Source organism: Megalops cyprinoides, chromosome 10, assembly GCF_013368585.1.
Source record: "Megalops cyprinoides isolate fMegCyp1 chromosome 10, fMegCyp1.pri, whole genome shotgun sequence".
In the NCBI taxonomy this organism is placed as follows: Eukaryota; Metazoa; Chordata; class Actinopteri; order Elopiformes; family Megalopidae; genus Megalops; species Megalops cyprinoides.
Genome location: NC_050592.1, coordinates 34024558 through 34044090, shown reverse-complemented (window position 1 = coordinate 34044090; position 19533 = coordinate 34024558). Strand labels below are relative to the sequence as shown.

The 19533-nt window shown below is 46.7% G+C and overlaps 1 protein-coding gene across 1 annotated transcript; it reads left to right on the top strand.

Moving 5' to 3' along the window:
- The first annotated feature begins 1771 nt into the window (after nt 1–1771).
- Nucleotides 1772–18469, top strand: mal2 (mal, T cell differentiation protein 2). Its single transcript, XM_036537976.1, has 4 exons — nt 1772–2077; nt 2911–3081; nt 8064–8249; nt 16754–18469. Exons 1-4 carry the CDS (start codon nt 1964–1966, stop codon nt 16829–16831), a joined length of 549 nt encoding a protein of 182 aa, XP_036393869.1. The 5' UTR covers nt 1772–1963; the 3' UTR covers nt 16832–18469.
- Nucleotides 18470–19533: the final 1064 nt, after the last annotated feature.

Here is a 19533-nt window from a genome sequence, read left to right as displayed (position 1 = left end):
TTAATTGTTTATCAATACCAAATTGCACAGAATCTCAATTATTCCCGACCATGGTAACAGCCTTCAGTAACAGTTTAAATTTTATGTTGTTTAAATTCAGGAAATCTTTGTCATAGCATCTTTACTGAAGAAGTGTACATTACACATCTCAATGCAGGGTCGACCTATATTAATTCTTTCAACTTTAAACCCAGAACCGTTCAGAACCCTAAACTCAGTCCTCTGTCCCCAATCTGAACCACCTGTAGTAACAGAGAGCACCCAGATACTGTGTCTTCAGAAGAATTACGTCTACCGATTCCTACAGTAACAGTGACAAGGAGCAGATCTCCCGATGGAGTGACAACAGCAAGGATTAAGAGCCCATGTTTTTGCTTCCAGACTGAATTCGTTTGAGTGGCAGAAACTCTCGCATCGTTTCGCGTAATCTGCCCTCACTCTCCTGGACTGATGCATATCACATTTTAGTTGACATTACAGACACAATAACACAGCAACAATCACACCACTCGGGGGTGACAGACATGAGTATGACCATGACAGCCATGACACACTTTTCGTACCACACAGTTTGTCCGCGGGGATGATTTCAGCTCCATCCAAGCATGGTGGGCACTAAGTAATCCTTATCGAGTGATTACTATGACTCATCACTTCTGTCAACTAGAAAAGATATAGAGTCTATAGCTATAACACTCAAGCTCTTTTCCGGGTTTTTAGCATTTCATGCAAACAATGTTTACAATAATACATTCTCCATTCTGATTAAGCACACAGTGTTAGCCAGCTAACACACTTTCTCTTAAGAACTACTCTCCGTAGGGAGAACAAACCCTTCCACATACAGTTATACACTAATGTCCGCTCCGCGGCCTCTTGCGCCAGTGCTCAACAAAACAACAAAATTCAAAAGCTGAGGTTGATTCTGAACATTAGTGTGTTCGTTTCTTAACCCCAAAATCTGAAATTGTTACTTTTCAGGCAACATGTCACAGTCAACTCCGTTAAAAAATAAAATAAATAATAATAATAATAATCCATGACATCAGTTTTTCTGGAATGGATGAAGCAACACGTTTAGCCGTTCTTATTGGATAAATGAAACCATAAAAGGAAAGCCATAGCCATACACCACGCTTACTCTCTCCAGTCCCATTCTGTATATAATTAGAAAATGCACTTTACAAACGCTTATCTAAACAGAGCGTGCGCTTATCTGCAAATCGCATGTAATAATTAACTTGCCTGCTTAGTACAGCTGACTGTAGTGAAAGACTGAAAAACATCCCTCGCCTTAAACGTCAACCTTGTACAACACACTTTTACGTCCACGCGTCGGTGGAACTCACTCATTTCCCCTTTTAAACACTTGCGTGATTTTATTTCAAAACGTTTCAACCTGGTGTTTAGGTTTTACGATTTATATGACGCATACATACATACATTATCCTTCTGTTTTGCATAAAAGGTCAACACGTCGTAAATGCTCACTCAACGATAAACTCAAACTGTGCAATTATTTACTTTCGAATGAGGCCGTTGCACCTAGCAAATCACTGATCGGCTCAAGGTGAAGACGAGCCCACTGCAGTTTCTAACTCGCTAGAAACGTGCGGTCGCCCAGCATATTTATTTGACTGATTCTATCTGGATATAAAGGTGGTTTCAATACGTTAATGGACATTTTATTAAAAAAAAAAAACTTAACAATTCCTCTTGTTTGTCACGTAGGCCTGTTCTATTTTTACACTTAGTATTTGCGTTAATTTATTCATGGTCAATTAATCTTTACCGAGCTCACTGTTTAGCAAGAAGCAGCTCTGCGGGCTAGTGGCGCCGTCGTATAAGAGAAGAAATGGGAGTGGCTGTACACCTGCCCGACCTGTTTGGGACACATGATCCACCAGGAATTTTCCTACGGTCTTGTCCTCTGTTGAACAAACGCCTCTGAGTCACAAAAACGATGTCGGCACCAACAAATCCGGCGGCCACCACTTTTCCAGCTCCGACCATCTCCTTACCTGTTGGACTTGACATTTTGCGAACGTATTCAGGGGCTCTGGTCTGCTTGGAAATTGTAAGTATTTTGGTGTTGTCTTCGCTAAAAGCTCATGACGTTGCTAAGCAAAGTGCCAGATAACTGAACTACCGTTTACAGAAGATCCCACTTTTTAAAGCATTTAAGTGCAGCGTACCATGGAGTGTAGTTCAGTGCAAATTTGGGAGAAACTGCTTTTGTACAATTGCGTTGGTAGGCAAATTATTACCTCAATAACTACCACTACACTCTTACAGACGTATACCCCTCCCATACTACAGCATATCAGAAAAGATCTTTTCCCAGAAGCGACTGTAACAGAAGAGTATTTAATACTTAAATTAAACTTAGTGCTTTAAATTTTATTTAACAGAATCGGATTGGTTGTAGCCTACTGTAACGTTCGTACTGTTCTTTTCCTTCCCCCACCTACCTGTTCCGTTAGCGCCTTCAGGGTAGCTAGCTAGAAACAAAAACCTTTCATAAGAGTCTCAGGGTTCATTGATTACATTGAGGGTGTTTAAAAGACATTCAATCTATCCACCATATGGATAAATAAGGACAATTATGATATTTCTGTGTTTTATTGAGTTTATATATTAGGTAGCCTACAGTGCATATAAAACAACATTTCTGTAAATGTGCCAGAATTAGCCATAAAGACTACTTTCATCTCCGTATGTGAATGCAGATACCAATGTTTATTGTTCAGGAATGAGACGACCACAGACCAGTGAATACATAACTGTTCTCCTGGTCCTCCTCCTGTTAGTTATAACAGAAGACGATATAATCCTTATCTGTGTGCGCTCATAATTTGGTGATGTCCTCGGCAAATGTGTTGTGACTGTTGCTCTTCTCTCCTGTTGTAGCTCTTTGGAGGACTGGTATGGATTCTCGTGGCCTCCTCCAACGTTCCTGTCCCACTGTTACAAGGCTGGGTTATGTTTGTGTCAGTTAGCATGTTTGTCGGCTCCGCAGCGTACCTCGTTGTTTTTCTCCTGGGCTTCGCCGATAGGATCAACACTGATTGGAATTTCCTGGTAAGAAACTAGTTGTCCACCTGAAGAGAATAGACATACTGTAACCAGCTTTTCACCTTATATTGCGTCCTGTTTCATTGCAAGGCCCACACCTTTACTACGATCTGTTTTTGTCACATTTGTGTCACAGCTTTTATGTCTGCTGTAACCAAAACCTCATTGCCGATCACATACTGTAGTCGTTTTAGTTTCCAAGACGAAAACTCTTGAAAAAATAGTGTATTAAGGGTGTTTCCTTGTTCCCTGTGTCCCTGAAATATGTAACTGGAATACAAGTTCATATGACAACTCTTTCGTAATGCAGTATGCTACAGCTATGGCACGACGCACTGTCACAACAGTGACCCAACCTCAAATCTTGATCGCGCTTTGCGGAGATGTATGACCACGTCCAGTGTATGTTCACGTCCAGTTTCATTTTAACATCAGACAACGTACATCGAAAGGTATCACCCTTTGAATATAATGCAGCCGAAGGGTGCTTTCAGTCAAAATAATTAAATATCCAATTGCTCAAGTGTCTAGTCCAGAAAAAGTAGATAACATTTCAAACATTGTAGAGCTCCACAATGTAGAACCGGCTTGTAGAACCGTAGAAGTGCCCCGTAGAGGAAATCAAACATGCTATTTTTAGATGTAATGCATGTGTACTGGGGCCAAACCCTGTGGTGTTAGGTAAAACAAACACTGCATGCAGGTGTTGGCACTGACTGGCAGCCCAGTGCAGCAAAGCGAGCTCTACTAGTAGTCAGTCCAGAAACCTAATATACTGTGACAGTATCACACATAGGGTTTCTGTAAGTACCGTATTAGTCATGACAACCTCTTTTTAAACCGAAAACCTACTGCCCCATGCGTGAATCCGATTGTCATGTAGTTCACTATTGTGTAGCATTTAGCCTAAGTGGCACAGAGCTAAATCTTTTAGCGCTATCAGCGACTTCTTGTAACATAGCGATTCTATGATGGCGCGTGGAAAGCGGTTTCGCTTTACAGCACACAATGTTTCAAGTTTGAAATTTTACTCCTTTGAGCCTATGTTTTTACAGGTAATAATAAGCATCCTGTCGCATTCCTAGCTCTCCATCTTAACTGTCCGTTTGTCGATATCTCGCACGAAAAGGTCTACCGCGGGAGCATGTGGTCCGTTTGGACCAAAACAAAAGAGGGGTTTTGGAGTTTATGCATGCAAGTTTATTATGACGCTAAACCTGACGGAAACGCAAATGCCAGTATTTAACGGTGGTTAAAAGTCTACACCCGCAGGTTTTTCCGCTGTGACATCATCTGCCAGACAGCCAGCAAAGTTCACCAAAACGCCCCGTTTTCCGATTTGCATGTCATTGTAGTGACACACACACAAAATCACCACAGCCCTAGCTTGACTGCGCGACAGATTAGATCATATCGAATGATGTCTGGTCTCTGGCACGCGGGGGCCTTTGTGCATCTAGAGAACAACTGATTATATGTCTCCCCTCAATATGACAGGTGTTTAAGACGATTCGTTGTTTGAAAAACAGTGAGAGTGCAAGGTTTCTATGGTGTGCCACAAGCATGGCATAAGTTACAACACCCTGGACTGTGGCACAAAGCTTAACACTCATTTTCATTTCCTTTCATACAAGTATAGTAAGTAACCAGTGGAGGAACACAAGCAGTTCTAGCAGTCAGTAATGTCTCAGTATTTTAGACCTTAGGTTTGTGGTCCATACATCATTGCCATCAGACCTAATAGATTCTCAGATATGTTGCTCTTGCTACTCAAATGAGGACAACAGAAGGGCATTTCTATTATCTCTTCATTGCATCAGTGTGTAATCTCCAGTAAACCACTTTTGATTTACTGGTTACCGCACACTGAAAACAACCAGATTTTAAAAGCAAACTGCCTGGCACATTGCTCTCACAACATGAGCAAGCATTCTTGCAACAAGCTTTCAGATGGCATCAAAGGTTGCTGCAAACATGCAGCCATTTTTCAGTGTCAGAGAGTTTGGCCACTGAGTGGGGTCATGGTTTGTGCCATGTCAGAGGTAGATGGTCATGGCTGTATCCCCCAGCATGCCTACCATGACTGTATCCTATTCGTGCCTACCTCAGTTAACTTGGAAAGTCTTGTGCTGTTGGATTAGAGAATGCAGCTGCAAATAACAAGCGTATCTGTGGAGAAGCAACATGGGGAGAGGTATTTGCTTGCACGATTGTCCCATTTTGAGAAACCAGAATATCAGCAGCAGTCATTATGTGGATCTCACCCACATATTGCAAAATTCCTGACTCTGCTGAATGTTGTCCTGGCCCAGATCCCTAAGCCAAGGCTATTGAATGTCTCCATTATGACTGTGATTAATGGTCATATCTTTGCCCACACGTGTCTGTTTGACATGCTTATACATGCATCATTTGCTTTAAAATTGTAGCTCAGGTCTTGCTTGTAATTTATAAAAGATGTACAAATCATCAATTTTGCACTTTTATGTGAGGTTCCCTTTGGATATTCGGCAAGAATGGCTTTTTTTCTCGCTGCAGCATTTAGCCACCTGTGGTTCTGTTTAACAGCCTAATGCATGCAAACTTTGCAAAAGAATTCCTCTTGGCAGTTGTGTGTACACCAAATGGGTGTCGCTCTGTCAGAGCTCAGGGAGAGAAGCAAAACACATTGTTTTTTTCCACTGCCTGCTTGAAACGGAGCAATTTAAATCTGTTCTTCTGCCACGTATTATGCTGTAGTTCAGAATCTGTTAGCTTTCACAGGCATGTCTTCATGGCATTTGTGGCCAAACCTTTGCCTTTTGAGAGCCTTTTTACAGAGTCACTATAGTGATGAGATTCCAGGTTTAGCAAGCCCGCGCCAACACCCTGAACACGCAGATCCATCCATGGGCCAGGCATGCACAGCCTCCGTTTCCCATTCAGAGTGCCTTCACAACACAATGCCTTTCCTGATCCTGTGCCACCGATCGATTCTGGAGGTCAAAAATTGATATGGCTTGTTTTCACCACACATAGTCCAACTGTGCCAAGGTTTGGGTGGAGGAGCTGTGACACACATTCCTTTAGTATCAGCGGAGCTACCAAAGGGCATCCCACACATCTATGCACTGAGTCTGAAATTTCTTTAGCGTCTTTCAGAATGCCTCCTGAACCACTTGCCTGAAGCTGATCACTGATCCACACAAAAATATCAGTGTTTCAGTGTGAAGCTCCCAACTGCAGTTTTATATTTTCAACTCCCTTAATAGCCAAAAAGGCATGTGTTTTTCACTCCCTGATATTCTCCTGCAGCCCTCACCAATTTTGCCAACTTCTCTAATTTGCACCCAAACAAACAATACTCCAGGATCGCTACCCTTGAACTGACATACATGCATATCCCTGAATCCCATCCAGACTTGTGTCTTGAGGGGATAGTTAAGGTAGTATGCTCTGGTTACCAGAGCATGAAAGTACAGGTTTATTGTACAGACATGACTTGCATTTTCAAAACAAATGCATATTGTCTACCTCAAAATCAGAGTTTAAATGAGCAAAAACACTACGTGTAGATCGCTTGAATAAGCAGACTGAAAATAGGTACGGCCAGGGACTCCCTGAGGAGACCGCTGAAGCTCTGTGTCCTCGGAGACAGCAAGGGTGTGCATGCCCTGTGGCTCCACAATAATACAGAGTTGTCATATGTGGCATAGCTACTACTGCGCAGATGTTATAGGGGAGTGTTATGGGAAAACTAACAGGGGAAACTGAGTATCACAGGACATTGTCTTAAATAGGCAGTATCATCAAAATAATTGAAGTTCCAAATGAAGGTTTGGGAGGAGAATTTTCAGATAGCCCTTACACAATTAATGAAGTGGTTCCATCCACAAGTATAAAAATCCCATTTACAACTTCCTTCTCATGTTACCTGCATCCCTCCTCCACCCCATCTCTACTTTTTTCTTGTTTATGATGTCCAAATGGGGGGTCAACTACAGCAGCTCCTGGCCCCAATGTCATTTCTCACTGGCTTTTTGTTTGTCCTATCTCATGTGTGGTAAGCTCCATAGCTAAACATCTTGTATCCCAGAAGATGACGTTGGCTTGAGTTTGAGTGAAATATCCATGTTATGGTGTCTGTCTATGCAGTGTGCATAAGGCATGGGAGAAAGAGCAAAAATTTCAAAAGTCAAATAATTTAAAACAGAACTCACAAACCAGCAAGGCCAGCCACTAGCAGCCAAACTAACAGCCAAAAAGTGTGATTCCTCATGGACCAGAGTAATTGATATCCAGTGAGACAGAGAAAATTACGATGTCAATAACAACCACAAACAATCAACCTGTTTGAATTTAACTGATTGAATAAAGATCTTCTGTTTTATGAGATGAAAGACACCTGAGATGAGGATCCTCCATAAAACACGTTCGCACAAAACATTTAACGTTGTTTAATACAATGAGCAGATTCCAGCAAACAATGCAATCAGCTTTGGAGTGAAACCTCTTCTTCATAGTTTACACATAATGCATCTGGGGCATATTCCATTATTTGGCTTGAATCCACTGCTTTATTGTGTCTGGTATAAACCATGGAGGTCAGATGGAGGACATATGCACGGTGTTTCACTGACATTGAAACAAGGTCACAGTAACTAAGCAGGATCTAAGGAACTAGATTTTGAATCCCCAGCAGGGCACTTCTCTTCCACCCTGCAAACAGAGTAAAATGGTTGCTTTGACTATCAGGCTGTAAAAAAGGAATATCTGAAATGCAAGTGAAATGAATATTATCTACAATGCAAGTGAAAGGAATGATATCTAAAATGCAACTGAAATGGGATAGCAGTGTCAGCTAAGCTAGTAAATAATGTTGTAGGAAAGGTCTTACATTTAAATCAAGACCTGAGAAGTCATGCAGGTCAAAACTGTACAGTGAGGTCAGTAAATGTGCAGGTGACACACTGTTATTTTTGTTTGTTTATTTCCATCTTCACCAAAAGGACGTGGTGTACCACTTCGTTGCACTACTGTTCTACTTCGCCGCCTTCGTTCTGGAAGCCGCAACGACAGCCGCAGCTGTCACCACGGCCAGCATGAACCAAACCACTGTCTGCATGACCCGGCCAACAGGCAACGTTTTCACCGTCCTGGACGTCCGTCAGTACAGTATTAATGTGGCGGCCACAGTGAGTATATAACTCCACGTCTCATTTTGTATCCATGAGGGAGACACATTTTGTTTTTGAGAAAAAATTAACTGCAACTGCCTTGTTGCACTGTTGTACTGTTAGCAGCAAATAGGTTTCATTCTTTCAAAAAAATTCCAGAGTCCAGCAAGTCCATTTTTAAAAAGTCAGAACTAAGAATGGAAAAAAGGGAAAGACAGAAAGCATGTTACTGTCATGCTGTCTATCTGAATGAAGTCTGCTGATTAAAAACACATTCTTACTTCAATCCAGTCCTGTATGAATATACCTTGGCTCTCACCTCAACTAATTCAGGAAAAATATTTTTCAATAATTTCAGATTTCCCAGTAATTTTAACCCAGTTAGAGCTGACCTCTCTGACTACTGTCTTAATCTTACATCTAAAGCTACTTAGAATCTCAATCTGGAAAGTGGTACTTAGCCTAGTCCAAACAACAATGTTCAGGATGTCCACACTAGATGCAGACTGAACTAACTTACAGTCTGTAAGCAGGCAGTTGAAGGGGAAGCCAAAACTGCCCAACTGATTAGCAGTGAAATGTTCCCTGGAAACATCTTCAGGGTCTGTTTGACGCAAAACAATTTAGTTTCAAACAGTATTTTTAACTGGGTGGATTTGTAGGTCTTCAACTTCTTAAAGATACATTTTAGTAATACACAGCTTACACATTTTAACGTAGTGTAGCTCCTCTGATTCTTTTTGTGAGTTTGCTGTGATTATTGGACAAATTGGCCTATGTACACTGAAATTAAATCTTGAAATAACATCTTACATTGTGTAGCTTGTCACAGCCTGTAATAATCTAAGATAATACACCAATACATAACTATAACAATATGTAACCACCATATAACAATAATTGTGCTTTCGAGTACTTTACAAGCTGCTTCCTGCTTATGCGTTGGTTTCATAAGTGGCCCAGAGCTGCCAGCAGCCAATGAAAAATGACTCAATAGTGTCACTGTCAAAAGGCCAAGGAATTGGGAAAGTAAAATGCAAGCAGAACATCAAGAATATACACTGGACAAAGGTGGAATTTATTGAGCAGCGGCAAAAAGCACCCTAAGTGAAAAAATAGCAGGGTAGCTCATTAGCAACAACAGCTCTGTGTCCTTTAGTTAGGTTAACTGCTTTACAGCTCGATAGACCTGAATCAGTGACCAATGAGTTAAACTCTGTGGCTTTGATACTGGTGCAGAGCCTTGTGTTCTGTCAGGCCCAGGTGTTGTTCCTGCCGTTGCCTGCTCATAAGGTGTTTCCAGGTTTATCTTCAGCTCACTTTGTAATAGTTTTCACTTGTTGCAATATAAGTGTCAGGGCTGGGGATCGGGACACAAGTGCGGACCACCGGGTAAGCGAAAACAAGCGTTTATTGCAAATCGTCAGGCAGTTCGTAATCCAGGGGCAGGCAGGGTTCAGAGACACGGGAAGGCAGTCCGGGGGCAGATGCAGGATCAGGAGTCGGGGCAGGCAGAGTCGGTAACCAGGAGATCACGAATCAGGCAGACGAAACCAAGACGGCAGGCGAAGGGCGAAGTCGAGAATCAGGCAGGAATCCGAGAACAGTAGTCAAAAACGTCAGGTTAGCTAAAGCGGGGACGAGACAGGAAAAAACTCACTGCAACGAACAAGCAAACAGACAGGGACACGCAGAGGAGATATAGGGCAGGGATGACGAGGTGATAGAATACAGGTGAGCAGACAGGCAGCGGGGCGGGGCTAAAACACAGGGGAAACAAACGAGAACACCGCGGCTAAGGGGGCGGAGCCCTGACAGTACCCCCCCCCCTACGGACGCCACCGGGCGTCACAGCGGGTTCGCCAGGGTGTCGGCGGTGGAAATCCCGGATCAGGGCCGGGTCCAGGATGTCCCTTGCAGGCACCCAGCTCCTCTCCTCGGGACCATACCCCTCCCAGTCCACCAGGTATTGCAGACCGCGCCCCCGACGTCGAACCCTAAGCAGGCGGCGCACGGTGTGAGCCACCGCACCGTCGATCAGGCGGGGCGGCGGAGGAGCCCGGGGGGCAGGGCAGAGAGGACTGCGGACAACGGGCTTAATCTTAGAGACGTGGAAGGTGGGGTGCACACGGCGAAGGGAGAGCGGGAGCTTCAGCCGGACAGCCGTGGGGCTGATTACTCTGGCGATGGGAAAGGGGCCGATGAAGCGGGGAGCCAGCTTGCGGGAGTCCACCTTGAGGGGAAGGTCCCGGGTGGAGAGCCACACCCGCTGGCCCTGGCGATAACGGGGTGCCTTGGAGCGGCGGCGGTCAGCAAACCGCTTAGCCCGAGCCGAGGAGCGGAGCAGGGTGGTGCGCGCGCGTCTCCAGGTGCGATGGCAGCGCTGCACAAACGCCGTTGCCGAGGGGACCCCCACCTCCTCCTCCTGGGCCGGGAATAGGGGAGGTTGATAGCCTACACAGCACTGGAAGGGCGACAGCCCCGTGGAAGCAGAGGGAAGGGAGTTGACGGCGTACTCGACCCAGGGGAGGTGCTGGCTCCACGCAGACGGCTCCCGAGATGTCAGGCACCGTAGCACCGTCTCTAGCTGCTGATTGGCCCGCTCGGTCTGGCCGTTGGATTGGGGGTGAAAACCAGAGGACAGACTGACGGTGGCCCCCAGTAATTTGCAAAATGCCCTCCAAAAGTTCGACGTAAACTGGGGCCCTCGGTCGGACACCACATCGGAGGGCAGGCCGTGCAGTCGGAATACATGGTTAATGAGCAGCCGAGCGGTCTCCCTGGCGGATGGCAGTTTGGGTAAGGGGACGAAGTGCACGGCTTTGGAGAACCGATCTACGACGGTGAGGATGGCGGTGTTACCGTCAGATGGTGGCAGGCCAGTAACGAAGTCCAGGGCGATATGGGACCAGGGTCGTCTGGGGACAGACAGGGGTTGTAGCAGACCGGCGGGGGGTCGGGTGGAGGTCTTGCTCTGGGCGCAGACGGAGCAGGCGGCGGTGAAGCTCCGGATATCCTCCGCCAAAGTGGGCCACCAAAACCGCTGGCTAATGAACGCCGCTGTGCGCCGGGCTCCAGGGTGGCCAGCGAGCCTGGATGAATGCCCCCACTGCAGGACCTGAGAACGGACAGGCTGGGGAACAAAGAGGCGGTTAGGGGGACAGGAGCTGGGACCCGGTTCGTTCTGGAGGGCGGTGCGGACGGCGGCTTCGACGTCCCACAGTGCCGCTGCGACAACGCATCGGGCTGGCAGGATTGTGCTGGGTTCCTGGGAGTCCCCGGCAGGGGCGTGCTGGCGCGAGAGGGTGTCAGGTTTACCGTTCTTAGAGCCGGGTCGATAGGACAGGGTGAAATCAAAACGGGAAAAAAAAAGGGACCAGCGGGCTTGTCGGGGGTTGAGGCGTTTGGCTGATCGGACGTACTCGAGATTCTTGTGATCAGTCCAAACCAAAAACGGAGCACTCGCCCCCTCCAACCAGTGCCTCCACTCCTCGAGCGCCAGCTTGATGGCTAGCAGTTCCCGGTCGCCGATGTCATAGTTACGCTCGGTGGGCGTAAGGCGGTGAGAGAAGTAGGCGCAGGGGTGGAGCTTGTTGTCGGCGGACGAGCGCTGAGACAGGACCGCCCCCACTCCCACATCCGAAGCATCCACCTCCACCACGTACTGACGAGCGGGATCGGGCTGGGTAAGGACGGGCGCCGAGGTGAACCGAGCCTTCAGGTTGCGGAAAGCCTCCTCGGCAGCCGAAGGCCAGGTGAACGCCTTGTTGACCGACGTCAGGGCGGTGAGGGGAGCCGCTACCGTGCCGTAGTTGCGTATAAAGCGACGGTAGAAATTCGCGAACCCTAGGAATCGCTGCAGCTCCCTGCGGGAGGTGGGGCGCGGCCACTCCTCCACTGCGCGGACCTTCTGCCGGTCCATACGGATGCTACCTGCCGTGATCACGAAGCCCAGGAAGGAAGTAGTGTGCTGATGGAAGGCACACTTCTCCGCTTTCACGTACAGGTGGTTTTCGAGCAGGCGCTGCAGGACGCGGCGGACGTGCTGTACATGCTCGGGCAGGGAGCGAGAGAAGATCAGGATGTCGTCGAGGTACACGAATACGAACTGGTTGAGCATGTCACGGAGGACGTCGTTCACCAGAGACTGGAACACGGCCGGGGAATTCGTCAGACCGAATGGCATGACGAGATATTCATAGTGCCCCGAGGGGGTGTTGAACGCCGTCTTCCACTCGTCCCCCTCGCGGATCCTGACCAGGTGGTAGGCATTGCGGAGATCGAGTCGCGTGAAGACGGTAGCGCCCTGCAGCGACTCGAAGGCGGACGACAGAAGAGGCAGGGGGTAGCGGTTCTTGATGGTAATGGCGTTGAGACCCCGGTAATCAATGCAGGGACGGAGGGAGCCGTCCTTCTTCCCTACGAAGAAGAATCCGGCTCCCGCAGGAGAGGAGGAGGGGCGAATGAGACCGGCCGCGAGAGACTCCCGGATGTATTTGTTCATGGACTCGGTCTCTGGTGGCGACAAAGAAAACAGTCGCCCCCGAGGGGGGGACGAGCCGGGCAGCAGGTCGATGGCGCAATCATACGGGCGGTGAGGAGGCAGCGATGTTGCGCGGGACTTGCTAAACACCGGTTTCAGGTCCATGTACTCGGGCGGCAGTGCCGACAGGTCCGGGAAGTCCTCGGTGGTGGCAGCGATCGGCGATCCAGGGGTGACGGCTGCCCGAAGGCAGTGGGAGTGGCAAAAGGGGCTCCAGCCCAGGATCCGGTTGCCCTCCCAGTCGATGTGGGGGTTGTGGCGAGCTAACCAGGGGTGGCCCAAGACCACGGCGGCCTGCGGGGAACGGATAACGTTGAGGACGATCTCCTCGCGGTGGTTGCCCGAAACGAGGAAGTTCACCGGGGGAGTGGCGTGGGTCACGCGAACCAGGGGAGCCCCGGTGATCGCGTGGGCCTCCAACGGCGAGCGCAGGGGGACGCGGGGCAGGCGCAGACGGGCTGCCAAGTCGGCGTCGATAAAGCTGCCATCTGCCCCGGAGTCAATCAGGACGGACACGGCGTGGCTCTGACCTTCGACGAGCAGGGTGGCAGAGAACAGGGGACGGGTCTGAGGAAAGTGACGCAGCGGGGTTACACTCACCTGTAATCCCCCTGCTGCGGGGGACCGCTGGCCCTTGGCCGGGCAGTTCACCACAAAGTGGCCGGACTGCCCGCAGTATAGGCAGGACTGGGTGCTGAGCCTCCGTTGGCGCTCCGCGGGAGACAGGCGGGTGCGGTCGACCTGCATGGGCTCGGTGGTTCCCGGGGATGGTGGTGCAGGACCCCTGGCCGCCATCGGGAGGGGCTGCTCACGGACGAGACCGGGCAGGCTGCTGGATGCTCTCTCCCTGCGTCTTTGCGAGAGGCGCTGGTCCACTCGGATAGCCAGGTCCACCAGGGCCTCGAAGCTGGCAGGCAGCTCTCGAGTGGCCAGCTCGTCCTTAATGGGCTCCGCGAGACCGTGGAGGAAGGCGTCAAACTGGGCCTCCGCGTTCCATCCGCTGGTGGCGGCCAGGGTGCGGAAGTCGATCGCGAAATCTGACACCGACCGACGCCCCTGGCGAGCCTGCAGCATCTCTCTCGCTGCCTCGCGGCCCTGCCTGGAACGGTCAAACACCCTTCTCATCTCGTCGGCGAAACCGGCATACGAGTGGCAGAAGGGAGCGCCGGCGTCCCAGACCGCGGTACCCCACTCCCTTGCGCGGCCTGTCAGCAAGGTGATGACGTAGGCGATCCTTGCCCGGTCTGTGGGGAACGTGGAGGGTTGCAGCTCGAATACCAGGGAACACTGGGAAAGGAACGAGCGGCAGGTTCCTGGATCCCCTGCGTATGACTCGGGGGGGCGGCAGCCGAGGCTCCCGGCCGGGAGGGGCTGGCGGAGCCGGTGGATAGGCAGCCGCCGGCGGAGCCGGTGGGTAGGCAGCTGCTGGCTGAAAGGGTTGGCTTTCTTGGTTGAGCTGCAATTGTTGCAGCCGCGCCGAGACCTCGGCGAGGCTGGTAGCGAAACCCTCCAGGGACCGGCTGATGGAATCCAGTTGGTTCTGGTGTCCCCCCAGCAGCGCTCCCTGGAGCTCCAGGGCCGTCCTCAGCTGCGGTAGGTCCGCTGGGTCCATACGGGCTTGTTCGTTCTGTCAGGGCTGGGGATCGGGACACAAGTGCGGACCACCGGGTAAGCGAAAACAAGCGTTTATTGCAAATCGTCAGGCAGTTCGTAATCCAGGGGCAGGCAGGGTTCAGAGACACGGGAAGGCAGTCCGGGGGCAGATGCAGGATCAGGAGTCGGGGCAGGCAGAGTCGGTAACCAGGAGATCACGAATCAGGCAGACGAAACCAAGACGGCAGGCGAAGGGCGAAGTCGAGAATCAGGCAGGAATCCGAGAACAGTAGTCAAAAACGTCAGGTTAGCTAAAGCGGGGACGAGACAGGAAAAAACTCACTGCAACGAACAAGCAAACAGACAGGGACACGCAGAGGAGATATAGGGCAGGGATGACGAGGTGATAGAATACAGGTGAGCAGACAGGCAGCGGGGCGGGGCTAAAACACAGGGGAAACAAACGAGAACACCGCGGCTAAGGGGGCGGAGCCCTGACAATAAGTCCCAGGTTTTGGGGTGCTACTTTCTTTTAGGGATTTTGTTGATACTGACCTTAAAATTAATATATTAACATTGACAGCTTTTTAAAGATGACCACATATTTTACAAACTTTTGTACATTTTACTTTACTTTAACAGAACACCTGTTCTATTAAAGTAAAGTAAAATGAACACCTTCAGAGTTTCTGAATACTGGTTTTGAACATAGCATAGTAAGTAGACTGGTAAATGAGTGGTAAGTGAACACAATTCAATTCTATTCAATGGCTTGTTAGCCAGTGCTAACTGCCTTAACCATTTTGAGAAAAGTAAGCATACCTGACTAGCAAGTGATGGTAACAGGAACCACAGCACCCCCAGATAAATATCTCGTTACATTTTTTACAAAAAAAAATCTTTAATAGTAGCTAGCTCCTTTGCTTGCTGTGATGCGATGGGCTAACCATATCAGTATATCAAAGCTGGTTATACATTCACAAGTTGACATTTGCTAAATACCAGTCCAGCTTATGTTACGCAGCCCTAAAGTAAATAAACTATCCAGGGCAGATGAAAGAACCTTCCAACAGAACTGGATGCTAGCTGCAATTGCCATAGCAACTGCATCATAATAATGCAGATTCAAGTGCAGCTACCAACTCCATAGCAAGTGCTAAATCTGCTAAAAGTGTTTGTGTTTGGGTAAACGCGCAATATGGGGACGATGTGTACCCCAGTGTGTAGGCGCTTGATGCCACTTCCTACCCATAGGGGCCTACAATTTTGCAATGTGGACACCGTGGACGGACACACAGAATCCAGACACGAAATCGTTAAAAATGAGTGAAAACTGTGAATTTAAATAATGTGAGGGAACTGAAGGGTAAAGACATGCAAAATCACCATACCCCTCTGATCTGTCATGGTATATGGGGGAGAGGCTGTGCTGCGTGTGACTGTGTTTGTGTGTCTGTGAAGCCATGTGCATTTGTTGTTAAATGGAAGCAGACAGAAAAGTCGAAAACAATCATCGATTTTGGTGCAATATATAGGGCCCTACTGGTACTCATCTGAACAGGGCCAGTTTTTCATGCTGTTGTCAGGCGGCTGTGTCACATAGAACCCAGAATCACCTCAGTAAATATCCAGCTGAATAAATGGATGACATTGTAAAAAAAACTGTAACATATCTAAGTCACTCTGGATAAGAGTGTCTGCTAAATGCCAATAATGTAATGTATTGTGAACAGAACATCTGTTGGATCCGTTTTATGGGTTCTCACACCTTAGGGTTACCATTTTGGGGTCATAATCTAGAGAGGGTTTTTATATAGTCTGTGCTGACTTGTGAAGTTGCTATTTGCAAGTGATATGTTTCATTAAATACCCATACTAACATGATGAGCAAAGTGACCCTATCAGGTTACTACACATGCTCTTACACTTTTTCTGGTCAGTGTCAATGTTCCATAAAGTTTAAAAAGTCTATCTACACTTTTAAAATGTTTTTATTACATCAACCCACACACAAAATAATTTACTTGAATTGCAAAAGGCATTCATTTTAGGAATAAGACAATGTTTCTTGAGGCTTACTGGCATCTGTCTGGCATCGTGTGGTATTTAAATTTTAGGCCTATCTTCTCTATAATAATCATCTGAAGTCAAAAGAAAGCAATGAGAAGAGCCAATCGATTGGAAATATACTCTACTTACAGTAATACTTACAGAGTTTGAATAGCTGTGAAATGTTAATATTTGAGGTTGTTGCATTTTATAGTGTACATTCAGCCATAAAAGAACAGTTAATTTCCATGTTCACTCAACCAGAAGATGTTGCATCAGTGTGATTGTACATTTATACTGTGTGCTGTAACGTTAACTTTCTTCCTTGCTTTTCTAGGTGTTTGCGTTTGTGGTGACACTATGCTACGCCTGCAGTATGTTCATGGGGTTCAAGAGATGGAGAATGCATGGCTGACAGAATATTGTCTGAAATGCGAGAACCAGTGGAATCTGTGTTATTATTACAGATAGAAGGGTAGCTGTACTGTACTGAACACAGAGTTCAAGTGGGAAACTGTTTCTAATCATTAGTTTTTAACCATGATTACCGTAATTTAAAGAAAGTATTCTAAAATAGTTGTGATTACATTTTTATATTTGTAGCACTGAATATATCTACAATTTTATACACTTTGAATTAGAATGTATGCAGAGAAACATATAACGCAGAGCACAGCATTTTGATTGTGTGGAGACTGTAGTCCTACGTTGTGGGGAAAAGGGTTTTAACTCACAGCAATGTGTTATTTCGTGTAACCAACATATGTTGCTATTACATTTCGAGTGGTCTTAGCCATCGTATTTATAAGGATCTGACTGTCAGAAAGTTGGCCGACTGGTTGTATGTGATTATGTTGCATGGCCTTAGTGTTTCTGTTTGGGTGGTTAACAGAATGATGATATCAGATTGTGTTTTGGTCATGAAATTACTAATGGAAGAGTTTCTCCTTAAATTATTTGTGTGTACACCTTGTCATTTCTCAATGTGTTAATACAGATGTGTTTGAAGATAAAATAAGTTGAGTTTTCTTAAGCCCCTTTCAGACATGCACTGCCACCCTGACCTTATCTAGACATTACCCGGAGGAGCTGTATGTGAGAACGCAAATTTCTGAATCAGTTGGACTGGACATTAAACGGACTTTACCCTGCCAGCTCCCTAGTACAAAGTCTGTGTAATGTCCGATTGAGTCCATGTGTGAATAGAGCAGGTCATTGTCCGGAGAATTCACAGTGTGTGAGTAGGCATGTTAATGACGTTTCTATCATGCAGAAGAATACAAACATCCGAGGATGAAGAATAAGGGTCATTTACACGAAGATTCGGGAACTTCTGTCGGTAAGGGCCGACATTGAAATCGTCAGATTCAAGGAACGGCAAGAGACTCGGTTGTTTATGACCAAATTACAAACCGGCTACATGACCGTGATTTCTGCAGTGTACATTTTGCGTCATGTCCTGCCTCCTGCACGCTCTACCTATTCGCCACCCCTCGCCTAAGAGAAGGTGAGGTGAGAACGCATCTGACACGGACGATCTCCTGTTGTGTGCTACATGTGTGAAAGGGCAACTTCAATGTCCGTACCTGATTCTCTGGACATTGTCCAGAGCTCATATGAGAAAACGGCTTTACTCAGTTGTTTGAACATGCTTATTTCAAGCAAGTTTACTGTATTATAGTTTATTATCACAAGTTTAAAGTTAGGAACTAGGAATTGATGTGTATGAGGCATGCACTGCTTTTGTATCCAAAATGACTAATCTGCCCCCCCTTCCCTAATTACATTTATATATTTAATTGTGGAAGGAACGTGAACTCTGGACCAGAATTACTATTTACAAGGAGTTCAATTAGGGTAAAGTGATGCTGGTCTACAGTCTACCTCTCAGCATTGGTTATCGTACCAACATGTTCATTTAACTTCATGAGCAATCACTGTTCCCAGACTCCCTCAGGGATGAACAAACGAAATAAAGTTTTGAGCACACTTCATGTCATTAAATGAAGCTTTAAAAAGAATGCATCTAAAATGTCTATAATAAAACTTTAAGTTGTGGTGCTCCTTGTGTTATTGGATGTTGTGTTGGTTATTTCTGGGTTAAGAGGTTATATCCATGAACACTGATTATTTTCTTCAGAAACTTTTGTCAGAATTGAACTGAAGTATGTGTTAAGTATCTAAGAAGTTGCAAGGGTTTCAGTTTTAGTTCAACCTCTCTGTACTACAGTTGACCTCAGGAGGCTCTAACAAAATATACTGAGCTCAGTGATTGATTGTAAATGTCAATCATAACGGTACTTTTTTGTGTGGTCATGACACTCTTGGATTGAAAGCAATAATGATGAGTGGCCTCTTCACCACCAGAGGGCAGCCTTGCCAGGAAGAAACTGTTCTCCGGGACCAACAGTCGCTTGAACTTATACATTGTCAAAACAAAGCATTCCACAAACTGAAGACCTCTTGATTTTGCAATTATTTGGCTAAATTAAACTGACTGACAAATACTTTTATGTCATTTAAAATGAACATAACATATTGAACATAATGAACACATTTCTGAATATAAAACTACATTATGTAATTTTGTACATTTATGTAATTCCTGCCATTCAGGAATATAGGTTATTGTTTCTCTTAAAACAAATCTCCAGAAATCACAGTAAGATCAAAGCAGCATGAATTCACTGAACTTTGGCATTCAAATGGGGAGTTACTGTCACTCCAAATGGCCTTACTTTGAAAAAACAGTCATGGAAATTTCTCTAGACACCAGAGCGCAAATCATAAGGAGAGCAGATCTGGGAGAAATGAAAAGTTAAGTGACGCATCTGTTGGGTTTAGCACGGTGGATATTGAAAGCCATTTTTAGATGGAGCAGAAAAGGTGACGACTAAGGTGCAGCATGCAAGAACATGTGCAAGAAGCAGCGTTATCAAAAGAATTGAGAAAATGTTAAGCAGGAGACATGACACTGCAGCTACAAGCAGGGTTCATGTCCTCTGTAGCCCCTGAGACCTCTTCTCCCTCCACTGCCAGAGGAGTAGGGAAGTTGGAGCTAAGACACTGACGATTACAACACTATCTCAGAGTGGCATGTGATTGTTAATGTATCCT

What these genes read in the sequence shown, in the direction of transcription:
- mal2 (XM_036537976.1), top strand. Translation starts at nt 1,964, where the DNA reads ATGTCGGCACCAACAAATCCGGCGGCCACCACTTTTCCAGCTCCGACC. An exon ending in CTCTGGTCTGCTTGGAAATT is followed by an intron (nt 2,078 to 2,910) that starts GTAAGTATTTTG and finishes CTCCTGTTGTAG; the next exon opens with CTCTTTGGAGGACTGGTATG. An exon ending in GTATTAATGTGGCGGCCACA is followed by an intron (nt 8,250 to 16,753) that starts GTGAGTATATAA and finishes TTGCTTTTCTAG; the next exon opens with GTGTTTGCGTTTGTGGTGAC.